The following is an 18741-nucleotide window of genomic DNA, read 5'->3' on the forward strand; positions in this document are numbered from 1 at the left end:
GGGGGGTGGAGGCTCTAGTCAAGTTGTAGGGCTTTACTGCAGCTCTTTGTGATGCTTTCAGGGGGATTCTGCGGGATCTGAGAGATCACCGCTGACCTGGAGCAGGTCTGTGAGTGCACATCTATGACCTTTTGACCTTGAGGGTAGAAGTAAAGAAAAGGAGTTGAGGGGGTTAAAGATTGTGCACAGTCTGGGAGGTGGCACACGGGGGACCATGAGGCAGCCAGAAAAATGTCTTACTCTCTCCATGAATGGAGAATGTATAGGAAGATAATCTCAATAACAAGAATTTACATTTGCAATCATGTGTCACTGTGAGACAAAAGATGAAACATGAGTTACACGACCCGTTGCACAGACATCTGCAGCTCACAGACTTCCATCTGCTGGATTACAAAGCACAAAGACTTGCATACAGTAATTGAAATCAGGGTAGTCAGGACTGAGGCTAAATGAAAAGCAGGGGGCCTTGGCAGCAGAGCATATGGTTGAAGAAAGAGTGTCAAGGAATTACACATGTTTTTCCCAACCTTTACAGATTGTTGGCCCTTTAAATGAGAAACATTTATTATTTTTAGAGGATGGAAAATGTAAATCTATCTAATCTATATAATCTAGAGTAACTCACATGGAAAAAAACTGCAATATTGGAAAAATAAATAATTACATTTTGGGTAGTTTTCTGTTGAATATGACAGGGGAAAAAGTGGGTTGAACATTCATTGAGGGCCGATGTACCCTCCTAAAAAGATTTAATTACAGGTCCTAAACCAAACACGAGGTACAAAGGAGGCAGTGTGTAATTTTGATTTAAGGCACATTGCGGAGACCGAATTTAATCAGCTAAATATTGAGGGTGTAATAAGAGTCAATACAAATTCATGAAAACAAGTTTCACATGTCTAATAAATACAGATTTGATTTAATTTACTTTAATTGTCACAATTGAGTTTGATTGCCAAGTCTCTCTTTCAAAGGGATTTATTCCTTTCAGTTTTGTGATGAAATCATGTATTAACAATTTGACATGATGAGTTAACACATATTCTTCCTCATTGCAAAGAAATGTAGCTCAATTTTGGAAATGTGGACATTTAAAAAACTTGATTTAAAGAAGATCAGAAAATCCAGATGAAGATATTTTATGTATAATTCACATTAAATTAAAGGATATTAATCAATTTTCATGAAATAAATCATTGATAGTTATAATACGTTTCTAATAACACAGAAACCCCTTTACCTGATATGAATTTACAATATATCTTGATATTTCTAATACAGTATCTAATGATCATGATAGAAACCATATCATGTGAATGACTGAATTCAAATGAATAGCTGCAGGACTAGAAGTGATAAAGGATGCATATTACTAGTACTACTTGTTATTCTCATCAGTCACTCAGGAAACAGAAGAGGAGCAAAACAGATGAGCTACGAGGCAAGAATACTATAAAGTTGAGCAACACACCCGGTTTTATTATACCCCACTGAAATATGAACTACTGCAGATTAACCAGTGGGCAGAGAATGATACGTATACAACCTGGAGCTGGGTATGAATGGCCTTTTTGTAATACATATTGGCCCACCCAGGGCTGTAGTTCTGCTATCAAATGACACTGGATGAATGTTCTCTTCAAATATCTTCATTTCCTTTTCGTAACTGTTATAGCTGTTGTACAGGCATTACACATCTGCCAGGAAAAGTTGTTATCTGATCTATACGCATACCGGTATATGTTTTCCTCCTTTAAGGTTTAATAAGCTGTTATAGTGGGAGAAGGATACACTACATTCTGTATTACCTTGTGTTTAGGAATAAGTCAGAACAAAAGACAAAACCACCTTGTTTGACTGACACCACTGGAGATATGTAATGAAGGAATGTTGGTTTTGGCTGCCATAAACTGATTCACTGATAGTCTCATGGGTGTAAATAAAGGCTAACGTGTCCATATCAGTGTATATTAAGACTGTAATCGGCCCTCACGTTTGATTTTAAGGGCAAATAATCAGAAAAGGCAGCTCATATCAGTCTAACATTCCTTTTCCAATGGGAAGAACAGAACACTTCCTGGCAGCACTCGGCAAGGAAACAGCAGCACTAAACCGCAAATAGAAATTAATTCCACAGACCAGTCATGGGCAATAAAAGATGAAGGTACCTGCACTGGAATGACTAATATAGAGGCTATAATTTAAGTTGGTATACCGCAAATGTTGAAGAGGTTTCTCAACTTTTTTGTCAGATTAGGACCCAAATTTACTACATGAAGTGTCAGACTGGGACCGAGGCCCACTAAGACTCCCAAGTGCTTTGTCAATAAATAGACTCCTAATGGAACTTAAACTGTTTGATGGAACACCTCCTTTCATTCAGAGGAGGATCAGTATTTTAGTCTTAAACAACAGCGCTATCTGGTGGCAGTAAAAAAACAATATACAACTTTATCATCAGGAGATAAACCCGAAAAATGCAGTACTTAATGCAACCACCAGAGTATACTATACGTCAACATTTACTCAAGTTTAAGGACCAGTTCCCACACAACTGACACTAACCTGCAATTGAGACATAACATGCTCCATCAAATAAAGACTTCCTCTGGTGCTGATGAATCAGGGCAGCAGTCCTCAGCCGGATCCCTTTTCTCTTTTGGTGAATGTGTTTTTGCAGACAGACTCTTTAGAATACGCTGAGATGCATAAAACTGAATGTCACGGAACAATTTTCTGAAGAATGGCGTTCACTGAATCCCCCACCTGTTGAAATGTTAATCCTTAAATCATTATTGTGGGTTGCAAATGGCTTCCATAAAATCCCCTCAAAAGACTGACAAGGCTGGTGAAATTAAAGCTGGTTCTAGTGTTGATTGTGCTGCTATTTAACTCAGCACTACATGACTCTGACGGTGTCTAATGCAGAATGTAAACACTTAACCAGCTTCTCAAGGAGCTCTTCTCTTCTTCCTGCACTGGGAGAAAGGAGGGACTTATGGGACAGCACTTAGCTCAGAGAGAGGGAAAAGGATGTCCTATAAATGTTTGTTCATCGTCGTCGTTTTTGCATCTTTGCGTCTTCATGCCTTTAGCTTTTTTTCTCCTGCATTTTTCCACATAAAAAAGTTGTACCCCAAATTCCAAGCATCAGTTGCTTGCAGAATGATAATTGGATATTGTCTACACGGATTGCAACTGGACAGGATTTACACATAATTAGTGTGGACATATTTCCTGTGGCAGCATCTGCCTGCTAAATTAACAGAAGGATCTTAAATCAAATCTAATAATATAAAATGGCAGAGGATACATTTGGAACGGGGACATTGCTAAAATAAATGTTCAGTTTGTCTGTTAGAATGGACACACTCTGTCAATCACAATCAATAAGCACACGTATGTGTTGTTAGAAATGTTTCCTGTCAAATAATGGTTACAAATGAACACAGCCTGAATGTGATGATGCTGAGGATGACAAGGGTCTGAATGTGTTTCAAAATGCAACGGTGTCTCATGAATGAGAGAAATACCTTGTTATCTTTTTTTAAGGACCTTAATATTGAAGCTCTGGCTGATGCAGAGTTCGAGACCCTCACAGTCCACAATGTCCCTTTTCTGCTGGTTATAAAAGTGATTTTTAAACCAGTGTGTAGCTCAATCAGCGAGGAAAGCATGCAGTCTGTTTAAAGAGGTTGTCATTGTGAGAGGAGATGTCTGATATACAGCGCAGGCCCTCATTCCTTTAAGTTAATTTATTCGACGTGTTTTTAATTTATAGAACTGATGGAAACTGAAATGTACAAATGGCTTCTCTAAACAAAGATATCATAGTAGTTTAGAATGAACCGTGCTACTGTATTACTTCCCCCCGTCTTTTTATTACTTTATTACTATTACTTTTTCACTTTTTATTGCTTTATTCATTTTTATAACCTTTTCACTTTTTACAACTTTTTAATTACTTTTTCACTTTTTAATAACTTTTTTACTTTTGATTACTTTATTACATTTTAATTACTTTTTTTTACTTTATAGGACTTTTGTACTTTTTTTATTACTTTTGTACTTTCATTAATTTTTTACTTATTAATTTTTTAACTTGTATTACTTTTGTAATTTCTATTACTTTTTCATTACTTTTGTACTTTTTATTACTTTGATACTTTTCATTACTTCTTGATTACTTTTTTACTTTTCATTACTTTTTTCTTTTTTATTACTTTTGTACTTTCATTACTTTTTTACTTTTTATTACTTTTTTGATTCTTTATTACTTTTGTACTTTTTAATTACTTTTTAATTCTAAATTACTTTTTAATTACTTTTTACTTCTTAGAGGTGACACATCTAAATATGGTTCTATACATTTAATTAAATCAATTACACAATGAAGATATTTATATTTAATGGGTGTACCACAACATGTAGGAATACATTCATTTATTAGATTTATTTAGGTTAGATTGTGTGCACATCAATGCAAAATAAATGTGTTTAATTGGGGACTACCCTTTGCACATGTGCCAGATCTTGCGCTCTCAGTTGTCTTTCAGCCTTTTCTCCTGACTGACCTGACCAGCAAGATTAACGCAGACTCATACCAACTAAATTACTTGGTTAGTAACTGTATTTGCTTTTCATAGTAGTTAAGAAGGAACCTCGCTAATGTATTACTTTTTTCCCTTCTATTTATTACTTTACTTTGTATTACTTTTTTACTTTTTATTGATTTATTATTTTTTATTACTTTTTAATAACTTTAATTTTTTAAATAACTTTCAAATTTGTTATTACTTTTTTACTTTTTATTACTTTTGTACTTTTTAATTACGTTTTTACTTTTTAATTACTTTTTAATTTGGTCTTACTTTATAATTACTTTGTATTACTTTTTCCCCCTTCTTTTTATTACTCTATTATTTTTTATAACTTTATTATTTGTATTGCTTTACAGTGATATTGATCCAATAACAGTGATATTGTTCAAGTTACACACTCAAAAAAGGATTCAAGCCCTTCTTAGAGGTGACACATTTAATGATCTGAGCAGAGATTTTTTGACTGAATTTCATTACTTCATTAACCGACCGCTGTGCTTAATTACGAAGAAAACGAAAGCAAATCAAGTAATTATCATAATTCAACAAAATTCTCTTGCATGATGCACTTTTTGCAGTGACACTAGTTTCAGTCTTGGCAGAATCAAGGAGTTCTCAAACAAATAACTTTATTTTCCCAATTCCATGAATTGGGCGAAGTAAAACTGTAGTCTGTGCTGCTTTTCTGTCTTTTATTCTTTATAGAAATTAAACTAGAATGTTCTACCAACTGATACTCTCTTCAGTTTATTATCTAATGTGCCAGGTTGGAAACATTATCCTACCTTGTCCAGTATTCAGGAGAGTAAAGTCAAATGGAGATACTGTCAATTTACCCGGAAGTACAGTAATTGTCCCTTTAACTTAAAAGGATACGTAAGCATATTTATTATAAGGCATCTATTCAGCCAGTGTACCTTTAGATTCCCCTGCATTTCCCTTTCAACAATTATCACCTGCAATTGCAGTTGTTTAAAGACCATCTGCATGATCATGAAAACAATTTGTTTAAATGTGTTCATCTGTGTTTTTCTTCTTCTCAAAACCTGTCGCTGCAGTTTTACACTGAAAACTGAAACCGGAAGTTGTCACGTGTGCACTGCGGCTACCGTGACTCTGGTCCTGCTCTCCGCATTGAAGGCTTGCTGGGAGGCTGGATCAGGATGAAGATTTTTGGACTTTCCAAACTGGTGTCCACTTGTTGCACACTCTTCGGTCACGCGCTGTGGGAAGCAGCCTCGCGCTGTCGTGTCGTTTCCATATTTGTTTTAATTTAAACTTTCTTTTCATGCGTTTAAAAAGAAAGAAAGGAGGTGTTTTGTCTACTTTTCCTGGACTTCCAGGACAGACACCGGTCCCCCCCCCCCTCCTCTCAGTGTTGACCATGCTGCGCAGGTTACACTTTCGCCACTGAAACCTGTTTCGTGAGGCGTCTGTCGAAGGAAAACAGTTTTTTTGTGTTTGTTGCATCTCTCATTCCCTCAATATGACCGATGAGAGCAGAAGCGAGCACAGAGCTGAGAGCGGGAAGGACTTGGAGAAACAGCTCCGTCTGCGAGTGTGCGTCCTAAATGAACTTCTGAAGACTGAGCGGGATTACGTCGGGACGCTAGAGTTCCTCTCGGTAAGTAGTGAGCATCATTTACTCAATAAACGACTCAAGAAGATGACAAGCCCAGAGTAAGCAAACCAAACAACAGCACTTGTCTTTGGCGTGCAGCAGGGCTGCAGAACTAAGTGTTACATGTTCATAACCATGTTAATAACGTGAGCGGGTTGTCAACATAAGAATACACCGTGCTACTCTCTCAACCTATCCCACCTTTCAGATGGACATATTAACTTTTCAGATGGCAAGTGTGAAAAGCAGGTAGAAAGAGGCATGGCACAGCTTTAGTTCTTGCACAGCCGGTGTGATGTTTAATCCTCTTCTCCGGCTGTTAGAGGCTGGTGTATAGAGGCTCACAGTGGTTTCTCGGATCAGTGACTACTTTAAGTCGCGCCATCAGTTAAGATAAATAAACCTCAAATCTTAACAAAATCCATATTATTTAAATTACCACATTCTGATAGAATTTGTAATATTTCGGCAGTTTTTACAGTAGCGTACATGTTGAAGATGCAGTGCATCAGTTAAGGTTATTGCATCCACCTTTTATACATAAGTAATAAGCTGTGTATCTGAACGAGAAAGTGATGAAATTCAGCATGGACACTTCTTTGAGTGTGTTTCTGCTCACATTGTCTTTTTGACTTGTGCTGTACAGCGTCACTATTCCATCCACATGATTACCTCACTTCTCAATCAGCGCAGAACATGCCGTATGAGTGCAGCTTGCTGCTTCCGTTGCCAACTATTGATGAAATCCAGAAGTGTGGCGAGTTCTGCCAAGGACGGCACAGGTGGACTCAAATGAAAACCACCGGCTCCGGCTGCACACTGAGCACAGCGCTCAGTTGCAGCAACACAGGCCTGATGGGCTGTCAGCTTAATGATGTCACATTAAATTATAGCACCTAACCCTCAAGAAAGGAGGGACAGGAAACATTGGAAATGTCCCCTGTTTAAACCAGACAGTGTATAGTTGGGAATCAAGTCTTAATGACAGGGAAAGCTGTGGTTGTTCATGACCTTGAAACACTGATACCATGTGTCAGGTTCCTGTGACGGGGTGAGGCTCAGGCGCAGAGAGACAGGCTGGACGCAATATGAATAATAAAAAAAGCACTCTTTAATGAGGCAACACAGTTTACAAAAAACAAGGTCCAAAAGGGGCAGGCAGAGAATCCAGGTTCAGGGCAGGAAGGGTCAACAGGCAGAACCAGGAACACGGACAGGACGACGGGAAAAGGACACGGAACTATAGACGACAATCCGACAGCAGACAAGGGAAAGACTGACACAATATATGGGGGGGGAAACACAGATGTACGACATCAGACAGTAACGAGACAAGAGTGGCTGAGGGCAGGTGCAGGGAATTAAACAATTAAGACAGAGAAGACACAGAGGAGACATAGAGACACGGAACACAGGAGAAACAGAACAGGCTGTTACAATGTGATCTGGACTGGATGTGTTGATGGCTTCCTCCACATTTTCTCAACAGTTTAAGCTTCTTACTATGGTGGGAACTTTGCTAGGATGTCAGGTCGAAAGGGTGTTGTTTGTCATTAAGAGTGCTATTTCCCAGACCACATGCATGAATGTGAACACCCTGACCTCCCTCCCACTGCCCAGATGTTTCTAATGGAGGACAGAGGGACCAGGGAGGGGATGGAGCTCTCTTTGGCCTTTCTTAGAAAGGAGGAAAGGAGGAGGCGATTACATGAGGGAATGTGTCCTCTGTCCGTGGTGGTGGGGGTTTGGGGAATGCAGCCAACACTCCTTTATCAACCCCTGTGGTGCTGGACCTGGGATTCATTTCAGGAGTGACTGATCCTTACAAGGCAGCTCTGTTCTGGCCCGGGAATGTCAGCATGGATGCATCTTATTGAGATCTGACTGCGAAAGAGATTACAATTGTTGGTTTAGCTGCGCATTGGAGCTCATGGAGCTGGATGATGATAATAAAGAAGCTAGAAAGTGAGAGAGAAAGACAAGGAGTCACCATTATCTACTGTCTTATCATCTGGGCGGTCTACGAGAGTATTGAGGATGATCAAAGACAGCCCCACGGGGGAGAGAGGGGTCATAAGGAAGACTTAAATTTGATCAGACACAAGCACACCGGCTGCCTCCCCCTTCCTCTACTACCATGCTAGAACCAGTTAGGAACCACCAGGTTTCTGTCTGTCTAGAGGTCTGAATGGAGGTCAAGCTGGGCCCCCTCTGTGCGACTCTCTGATGGGATAATCCAGGAGACTCCGAGTAGCAGCAGGGAGAAGGTTGAAGGGGATATTGCTCGAGGGGAGAAGGGAAAAAGGAAAAGGATAGAGCTGATCACACAGTAGATATTGCCAGAAGGGTGAAGGGTAGGGGGAGGGTTCTGCAAGTGCCTGGGCTTGGTGCCTTCTCTTGTAAGCCATATTTCCTGGAGGAGGAATTCCTCCGAGGTTAGGAAATGCTGGGGAACAATGAGGCTCCGGTCAGTAGTCAAAGTTGAACTGTAGAGCAGAGATCCTTGCTGCTGATCTGTGGGACTCAAACACAATGCACCTCACACATACCTTACCATTAAGGTACTGGAAAACAACATGGATGATTAGAGCAATTTGTCCCAGGACAGTCCGAGCCTATTGTGTGACTGTACCTCACCTCCCGTGGGAAAGTATGCCGATTACATCTGGTAGGTTTCAGTATTGGAAAGTCTCAATTTGACTTTCTGTGGATTAAAGCAACACTTTTTAAACTGCATGCACCAAACTTGCACAGGAGTCGGGCAGCGAGAAGAAAGCTCTAGGGAATCTGTTTGAAATATCTCAGGCCCTCCTTACGTAATGAACAATTATAGCGAGATATAGTGGGCGGCGGTGGACACTGGTGTTTATCTTGGATTGCGACGAGCCAATAAAATGACAGTCATTCCTAGAAATTGTCTAAATGACTGGAACAAATCAAGACATAATGTAAACAGTCATTTTAATGAGGTCTTTGCCGTTCTGTTTTTTTGTCTTCACAGTGTCAAATGAAATACTTTACATAGTCTCTGACATTGTCCGCTCTTGATAGAGACTTTGAAAGCCATTTGCTTGCATGATAAGCGCTTTGCAGGAAGAATGTGGAAAGGAATCTTTCATGTCCTGATTCTGGAGGGAGATCTGAGCCACAAGTTAACTTAATATATTCCAAAGAGCTTTGCAGTGCAATAAGTGGTCCCTCAGCTGCTGCCTTCCTCAAAAAAGCATGTTGCACTATAAAGAAACCACAGAGTGTCACGTTAAATCATAGTCTTAATCCCTTGCATAAATCTGAATTAATAAATGTGGTTTGAGACATTATAATGAGGTGCACACTCTTAAAAAACTACAGATCATCAGGGGATGAAGTTTAAGAAATGAAGCATGTGTATTTTTACATCTTTTAAATACAGTTTACACACGATTATTCTTGTTAAATAAGCTATCACAGACTTCATGTGGAGAGGTTATTGGTCAACAAACATGTCGGTGGTCCCTTTAAGTTAGTTCTGTCTTTTCACTGAAAATGGCTGCAGGAAATCAGGGAATCAACCTTAATGGAGAAAGTAGCTGCTCAAGAAACACAGTTGTGTGTGTGTGTGTGTGTGTGTGTGTGTGTGTGTAGAAGTTCCACATCTCTCGCAGGCTTTTATTTGTTTACTTCTTGAACGGCCAAGAGGTTTTCTTTGCTCGTAACATGAGATGACTAGTGGGCAGTCCTGAAGGAGGTCAGCTCCGAGGGCTACGACGAGAAGGTTCATATGCACCGAACAGAGAACCGATGACCCCTAAGGTCACGGACCCTTTTTCCTATCTCCTTCCTGTCTGTTAATCTGTCGGCTTTACGCCAATATCGAGATCCCCCCTGTGTTCTGATGGAAACAGGAACAGAAGATGCTGATGGCCAGTGGGTCCTGATTGGATGAAAACACACAAGTGGAAAAAAAGTGATCACAGGAAGCTGTAACAGGCTATATATGGAGCCATGTTGTATTTATGTTGGAAGCCCAAATAAACTATTGTACTTTTTTCTTTTCAATAAGTCCTAAATCAACTGAGATGAATTGAACTGTACATATTTACAAGGTAGTATTTAACACACAGCAATAAAGCCCAATTGTTCATGTTTTGGGGGCCAGGAGCCACAAGTGTTGGGAGACTCTGGGTGAAAGTGGGCAGACGTTGTGCATGTTGGTGCAACGAGACTGACGCTACGTGATCTAGCTCCTTGTGCAGATTCCACTAAGCTGTTTAAATAGCTTTTTAAAGTGTCACATCAGATACGATTGAACGTTTGTGCTCACATGATGTTGCCGTGTTTGGATTGGGTGGTTTTGAGGCTGAGGGCGAGTGCTTAGAGTCCGCTTGTGGCCATTTACAGTTGTTTACATTCCTCAGATTCCATAATGGGCTGCTTTTAGTGATAAGAGATTCCACAGAAAGCAGTGTGTATTCACACAGGCTGATATTTCTGCCCTGATTGCTCTCTTCTTTATTCCTTAATCACTTCCTTTATTCATTTATGACTGTCCTATTCCACTTCTTATGAGCTTCACCCTTTCATATTTCTCAAATCTCTCTTTGTGGTGCTCTTTCTTTTTTGTTTTTGTGTGTCCCGAAAAGAGTAGCGAGACTTCCATCAATTATTTTGGATACTTTACTGATATTGTTTACTTCCTTTTTATATGAAGGTTTATTGTGATCCCGATACCCGGCCAGAGCTGACGGTTTACCCCTCATTGACCAGAATCTTAAATCGTATGGAAGTTGTATTTTTGGTTAGATTTATCTTCTATGTGCAAAAAAACAAATGAAAGCTGGACAGAGGTGATATTGTTTCTCCTTAACTCTTTTAAATGACATTCGGTGAGTCTCTGCTCTCTGAGAAGGCAGACTGTTTTGGTCTGGTGTCTGTCCTCTGTGGGGCCCCTTCAGGGACGATGTGGCTTACATGCATTTCAATTTCACACCACAGCCATTATAGAAGTGACCTGACTGTGTTTATTTTGTGCCCTTTTAACTTTGTATGTGCAGTATCACTGTGTGCATAAACTTGTTTAACCACATCTTAAAGATAAATCTGACTTTAACCTGCCTGCAGATAAATTATACTGAAGATAAGGTTAGCGACAGCAGATCTCTTTTCTGCCGAGAGTTTTGCATCAACCTTGAGTCCCATATATATAAAAACACTGGGTGGGATTGTGCTTCATCTTCCCATGTTTTACATGCCTTTAAATATTTAATACATTAATTTTTACAGAAGAAAACATTTGAACATTTCCTAAATGTAGCAGATGTAATTACCATTGGGAAATATTTAGTCAAATGCGTGACCTACATTATATCAGGCTGTGTAACGACTAGACATGTTGAAAGTTGTAATGTTAAGTGAGGGAAAGTTAATGCAATTTGAGTTCAACGGTTGCTGCTGCAAATGCTCTGGACCCAAGGTGTTGGAAAACGTATCGGTTGACCAACATCTGAGAGCGAACGTAGGAAATAATCTTTTCTTATGGGAAAAGTTCCTGCAGTGCTATACTGTTGTTGAGACAACATTTCACATCATGATTTTGTCTCCTTTCGTTAAAGAATTAGTTCAATATTTTGGGAAATGCACGTATTCACTGTCTTGAAGAGAGGGAGATGAGAAGACTGACGCCACACATCTGTACAGTAAATATGGGGCGCCAGCTTAGCTCAGCTTAGCAGCTAGAAACTCACTATAAGCTTTTGTTATTGCCTCGTCTTGTCTATGAGTTAACTGATGACAGTCATTTAAACCCTAATATTGTCAGTGTAAAAAAACCTATGTATTAGTCCCCTTAAAAAGTCTGTTGCACTAGAGAGACTTCTCTTTCTTTTCTCCCAAAGGCCATTTTTCAAGCAGGATTTCCTTCCTTCCTGGCCCTCCCTGTCTTTACATTGTGCTGCATGTTTCCTGCTTCAGCTCGCACACACTCACACACACTCGCACACACTCGCACTGTTCCCCCACTGTCTCCACTGCGATGGGGAAAGGAGAGTTTTGCCACAGATGTCCACTTTGCACCGGGAAGCTTCGATGCATTGGCGATAGGCGATCGGGCTGCAAGGACCCCTGAGCTGAGTGGATTCAGCTCAGGAGGCAGAGGTGGTGCCTTTCCTGCTGCCAAGGAGGAGAAGGCGGCCTTTGATTTGGACAGTGCCAGCTGCCTGGTCACATGGTGCTTACGTGCAACAAGCAGAAGATTGGCGGGACTTCGGTTGACACTTGTCAGGACGTTCATGGAGTTGACGGGGTCATCATCACAAGGGGGCCTGTGTTTTAGCTGGCATGCTCTGTGCAGGGAGCACACACACACACACACACACACACATACACACACACTTGCTCATATCAGTAAGCCTGCAGTGTCTGCTTAGCGCCCTCCATCCTTCTTCAGCTTCTCCATGATTCTGCAGACACTGATAAAGTGTGTTTATAAATTAATGAAATACTTGTCCCTTGCTCGTTGCTTTTTTTAAGGATCTTAACCATGTGGTTTCGTATCATGGATTTTCCAACAAACAAATGTGCAGATGGCTCTACATTCTCTAATCAGACTTTTTGTTTGGACCAGTCTGCATGTTCTCTCTGTGATTACAACTCACACTTTCCATGTCATTCATGCTTCTGTCATCCAGCATGTCTGGGCTCTGATTCCATCAACACCAAGAGCTGCCCAGCCAGACATGATGGGAAATTCCACTTCACTAAATTATTTAATGAAGCTCTTGAATGGAATTTGCTATAGTCGCTCTAAAAGTGTCTCTCTGTCTCAAAGCATGTCACAGACATCCATTTATGTCTGTCTGTCTTCTTTCTTTCTCTTTCCATTATATTTTCAGCCCCTAACACAGAAACAACTTGTCCCTCCTAGACAGTGAGTAAGCCTCTACTTTCCACTTTTAAGTCTTAAATTGTGCCTTTTACATTCTTTCTCATCTCAAGTCACAACATGTGGACAGTCAATTTAGTTTCACACGTAAAGGGATAACTTGATAACCTTGAAATAGCCTTGAATGTGAGGACTAGCGGCATGGCGTCCTACATCAGACCCTAATCGCGTGAGACTTTGAATGCGCTATATTTAGAAGATGCACCTATATCATAAGCTGTGCGGAGGAAGTATGACATTTGGAGTGTTGTTGGGTAGATTTGCTAAATATTTTGGGGTAGCAATTAAACCGATAATCACAAATGAAAATTCTGACAAGATAACATGTCGGCTAAAAAAATGGACTCAATGACAGTAAAAGTAAATGTACCTTGATTACAAAAGTCCCCTCTGGGGGACTAATAAAGCATTATCTTATCTCTGAACTGGTTTCTGTTGTGATGCAGCCATGTTGGCCCGGTGCCCCGTGCTCTGTCCATTCACAGACCAGAAGAAGGCCCGGTGAGCCAAACCCTGGCAGAAGGGGGTATTTGTACGAGTGGGCAATGCTCTGAACACTTGTGCTTGGGGAGAGGGAGAGCGTGGAGAAACTGGCATGCAGTTGTTCAGTTCTCTATTGACAGTGTCTGGAGGCTGACTCTGCAGCTTTCCCTTTTTTCCTGCCAGTGATGGATGGCGTTGGGGGCCTGAAGCGGTAATCAAATGAACAATGTCTTTGTGTGACAGTCATGCTCGGGAGTGCTCCACAGATTGATTCTGCCTAGTCATCTTGCTCATCAATACAGGCGGCTGGTGTGGCTCGGATGGGAATTGCCATCCATCAGTTGATAATGTTTTGCCTGGTTGCACATGGAGATTGGCAGGTAAGGTCTCCAGAGTAGAACTCATCTCACTGCTTCATACCCAATTTCAGTCGAGCCAAAAGATCTTCCTAATATGCCGAAGATTCCGACCATTTAGAGTGCCGTGAGGGGTGAAATTGAACAGACCCACAGCCTGTCTGTATTTAGTTAAACGGACATGACCTCAAGCATCGTTTTATGCTTGTGTTCATTTCAAAGTCGCTCACCAGGAGTCAGGCGGAGACACTGGACACAGACATATTCATTAGATAAAATGCTTCAGGGACACCGGACAAGGAAGAAAAGACCTTTTATACACCCTGCACAAGCAAAATTGAGTTATTGGAATTTTGAGACTTTCAAATGAACTTCCAAATAATAATCTAATAACTATTTATTTGTGTGTTCTTCAACAGTATTTGATTTATTTCTGAAAGTCATGTGGTGTTCATACATAATGCCTGCATTTTAAAAGACAAATGGGCTTTTGTTCACTCAAAGAACCAGTAAAATGGATTTGCCCGATGTTCCCTGTTGTTAATTAAAACCAGACAGACTGCATCGAGCCCTAATAGCCACTCCCAAGATAGACGAATTAACATTCCCCGCTACATTAAGAGTGTCTGTTTCTTGTATACATTCCCAGTGGAGAGAAACGGTCCTGTCTGGCTAAACTAACCAGAGGACTAATGAGATGGGAAGCCCGGGATGACTCCTTCAGGTGTCATCAGGACCTGTTGAAGACAGGAGGGGCGTGGCTTATGGGGGGGATTCACTACAAAGAGCCTTTTCTCTCTTTTCGGATGCTCCCCTGTGTGTTCTCAGCATCGGAGACTGGCTCTGTCTCTGGTTAGGACTTTTTGGCGAAAATTCTGTTTTTGTTTGCCAGGAATTTTCTGTGTGTGTGTGTGTGTGTGTGTGAGGCTGGGAGATTTAACCCTGTGTTGTTGAACTCTAGTTTAAAAGCATTTCATTTGTGCAAGGAGGCCAAACAAGGCTCTCTATTTTCCTTCCCACTGTACATCCTCTTTATCCATTTATATGTCTACATTGTCTCTTTCTATCTCTGCTGCACTCGCATTTCCTCACAAACACACACACACACACACACACACACACACACACACACACACACACACACACACACACACACACACACACACACACACAGCGGATCCAGAGACTCGGGTGTTTCGAGAGCTTTGCCTCAGGGTGCCAAGCTGCTTGTGCACCTGTTACATGCTGTCCTTTAACGGTTATCATCGCAGTGTGTTATGTTTTTGGTCCGCCGTCCCAGAGGACAGATGTATGACAGAGAAACACACACATACCCAAAGAGACTGTAACGTTAATGAGCATACCTTCACAGTCTGGTGATTTACTACAGTGGGCTTTTCGTGAGGAAGCTGTTGCGTGTGTCTCCATCTCTGGGCTCGGGTGGTCATCTTGTCTTTTATTTGTTCATAAGAGAAGATCCTTTCCCAGAGTTTGGATCAGAAAACTCTCATCCATGAGTGTTGTAATACTCCTATACATGTAATCCTTTTCACACTACTACATTTTAATCACAGTGGAGACACAGGATGTTAATGTGTGTGTGTGTGTGTGTATGTGTGTGTGTGTCTGTTTGCCAGCTCTCCAATCAGGACAACAAAGCCCATCAGTGAATTATCACCAGACAAAAGAGGCAGATTGTCCAATAGACTCTGAGGGCCTATTCATTCTTCCAGAGTTTACTGGTGACCAGTGCCAATGAACTCAGATTGCAACTATTTCAGTTGCTAGCCATAGATCTGACATCGCCGCAAAAGCAATTGAACTTTGTTTGAAGAAGAAAATGTTGTAAAATGGTTTTACTGTTTTTAATATAGCTGCTTTAGTACTTTTAATTTCAAGGAGAGCATTGTGTCCAAGGGCCCACAGGGACCTATAATGGTTGTTGAGCATGTAATACATCAAACGGGCCCCTCGTTCCTGCCTACTCCGCCAATAGTTTTAACTTGAATGCATTAGCAGATGTTTGAGGCTCGCTTTGTACTTTATTTAAACTAATTTGTGTAGCATGGGAGCAGCGAGATAGTTTTTATATCAAAGCAATTTGCTGCATCATTTTGCTCTTTTGGATCTGTTGAGTGCTCTTTTCCCGGGTTGGATTTGTATTCCCATCACAGCTCACTCTGCTGGCTGTGTAAGGTGATGAATGACATGCTTTTTCTCTCCTTGCACTTTGTTCATTCTCTTCTCTCCTCACTTCACATTCACTCTTGTATTTCCTTTTTTGACCCAAGCACATGCTCTGGTTTGGCAACTCTACTGTACACAAACTTTATTTGGAAGTGCAAGAATGTCCATTATTGTCTCTTGTTATGTTGTTGGTTCATGTGAGTAAGCCAGTGAGCTGTTTTTGCCAAACTCCTCTGTGTGATTCACATGTTTCATTGACAGAGATCGGCATATGCAGTAGGCGTGGCTAGCCTTCCGCTGATTGTATCTTTACGATCTAGGGGACAGATGCTGGCCGGGGGGGGGGGCAACGTTACATAAAGTCCATTCACAAAATGTCCTGAACTAGGTTGGCTCAGAGCACAATCTGTCGGCATGGAAACATGCCTCTTGCAAGTCTGTCAGCCCTCTGCCTTTCCTTTCCTGACTGTTTTCAACTCTGTCCAATCATAGGATGAGGGTGATGGAAAGGTGGCCTGCGAGTGAACCTGATTTCAATGTCTGCGTGACAGTAAAAGTCAGGTTGTTATCACGTGGGGGCATTACTGCATCAGACAGTACGGCCATGAGTTCCCCTCTGGAGGCTTTGTTGCCTTCAGCATGTGAGCTTGTATTGATCAATGGCAGGTAGGGCCACACCCATCTCCTATGTGGAATAATAAAAAACCTGAATGGGGTTTTAATGTGTAGTGCCCCCTCAGCCATTAGAGCGAAAGTCCAATGATTACACCAGGGAACAAAATCAGCTTAATTCCCTTCCTGAAAAAAGTGTGCCTGTGGCTATTCCCACTCAAAGGAGTGATGTGAGTGTGTGTTGGTGTGTTTGTGAAGATGAGTCGTTGCCATTTCAGAGACGAGTGTAACTTTCCTAGAATGGTCAATGGAAAGAACCCTGAAACAAAATCCCTGCCGTTGTCCAACTTTTTTTAAATCTTCTTTGTCTTGTGAGCTCATCACTTCATCTCATCATTTTACCAAAGTATCTTAGAAATCTGCCAATGATAAAACAAATATAAACCTCAAAGAATATTCATGGACTCACATTTGGGACGAGAAAACTATGGCTTGTCGTTCAGTGTTTTCTGCTCAGTTCATGATGTCTGGTCACAGAAAGCGTGACATCACGATCGTCTCCTTTTGAGCGTTAAATGCAGTGAAGTCCGCTAGTGATTCAGCGGTTGTCGGTGCCCAGGCCTGGTGGATTCCTGCTTGAAAGCACATCTGGTCCTTGGGAACAACATGTGTCCCTCTTAAAATCTATTGGTCATGACTGAGTGTTGTGACAAAGCAACCATGGGTGAGCATGGTGTAAATGTCATGGTCGTTCAACAGTTCTTCAGCCGCTGTAAAGTTCATCCTTTTAATTTGAGTAGTTTCTAGTTCGTAATTGCTGTCAGCGTAGACTCCCTTGCAGCTTTAAACCGAGAAACAGTTGCTCTGTTGTTGGATGCAATCAAAAGACAAACCCTGGGCGATCTCCACTGACACTGAGTGACGATACGAGGCTTTTGCAAATGAGCCGTGTATTTATGGAGTGCTGCTCTGTCAGGTACTATACAAACCTGGAAATGGGCTTATATTCACAGTCACCCTGGGTACTGTTACTGTGTCCATAAATCCAATCAGCCAGTCAGCTTCCCATTCTCTGTCTGCGGAGCTTTTCCAGGATCAGTCTCTTAACAACATCAACACGGTCGTCTTGGCTGTGTCCTCGGAGGAGACATGTTCGTTTCCACAAATAAAAGCCAGTCTGAACTGTCCACAATTCTATAAATAACAGTGTTTCAAATGCATTGTTCAGACTTTTTTGTGGCCGAGTCTGTCGGCGTTTCTCAATTCAAAGTACACGAGTACAGACTTGTGTTCTTTTGGAGTCTGGACTTGGGAGTCTGGTCTTGGGAGTCCAAACTCCGGAGGACGGGAGAACGGGAGGACGGTCTTTCTGCGATTGGAACAGCAGCTGACTTGATGACGTCACCACATCAGCTGTTCTTGCTCCTGGGTTTCCTCTAATTATTCACTGTAAATAATTTTTTACAGTCAAATAAACAAAACATCCTAAAATGATATTCCGTGACTCAACAACAGCAGTATTTATAAAAAGTCAACTGTCAGTAGTTTATTTTCTCCTCCGCTACTATTTCCGGTTGCTGCTGAAATGCATTCTGGGATATATGCTGGCCAGAGTACGCACAAGTCTCCTCTGATGCATCCTCCGGAAAGTGGGAGGATCAAGTCACATCCGGGCATTTTGACCGTGCTTTGTGAGAAGCGAACTTTGAATTGGAACATGTACCCGGGCTGAGACTGATGACGTTTCACGAGTCCACGAGAACACAAGTAGAGAAAAGTATGCACAAGTACGCATATTGAGAAACGGCGTGAGTTTCCTGTGTGGTGTACTCGTCTTGAAAACTCCATGAATGATGTTCTCAATTTCTGTGCAGCTAACACTCTTATCTTCTGGGTGATAATACAATTTATTATCTCCATCCAATCAGATTTAGAGTTCCTGCACTTTATTATTACATA

At 41.2% G+C, this 18741-nt stretch overlaps 1 protein-coding gene across 2 annotated transcripts in view; it reads left to right on the top strand.

Annotated features, from left to right (window-relative positions):
• Positions 1-5783: 5783 nt before the first annotated feature.
• Positions 5784-18741, top strand: part of prex2 (phosphatidylinositol-3,4,5-trisphosphate-dependent Rac exchange factor 2) — an 83501-nt gene continuing 70543 nt past the window's right edge. The window contains exon 1 of one of the 2 annotated variants that reach the window (XR_008834030.1): positions 5784-6228. Coding sequence is in view for 1 of the 2 variants with exons in the window: in XM_056433825.1 (XP_056289800.1) it covers positions 6091-6228 (138 nt within the window). In the remaining variant the exon portion in view is untranslated. The remainder of the gene's footprint in view (positions 6229-18741) is intronic. The other variant, XM_056433825.1, reaches the window with a different exon arrangement.

Source organism: Pseudoliparis swirei, chromosome 16 (genome assembly GCF_029220125.1).
Source record: "Pseudoliparis swirei isolate HS2019 ecotype Mariana Trench chromosome 16, NWPU_hadal_v1, whole genome shotgun sequence".
Lineage (NCBI taxonomy): Eukaryota > Metazoa > Chordata > Actinopteri > Perciformes > Liparidae > Pseudoliparis > Pseudoliparis swirei.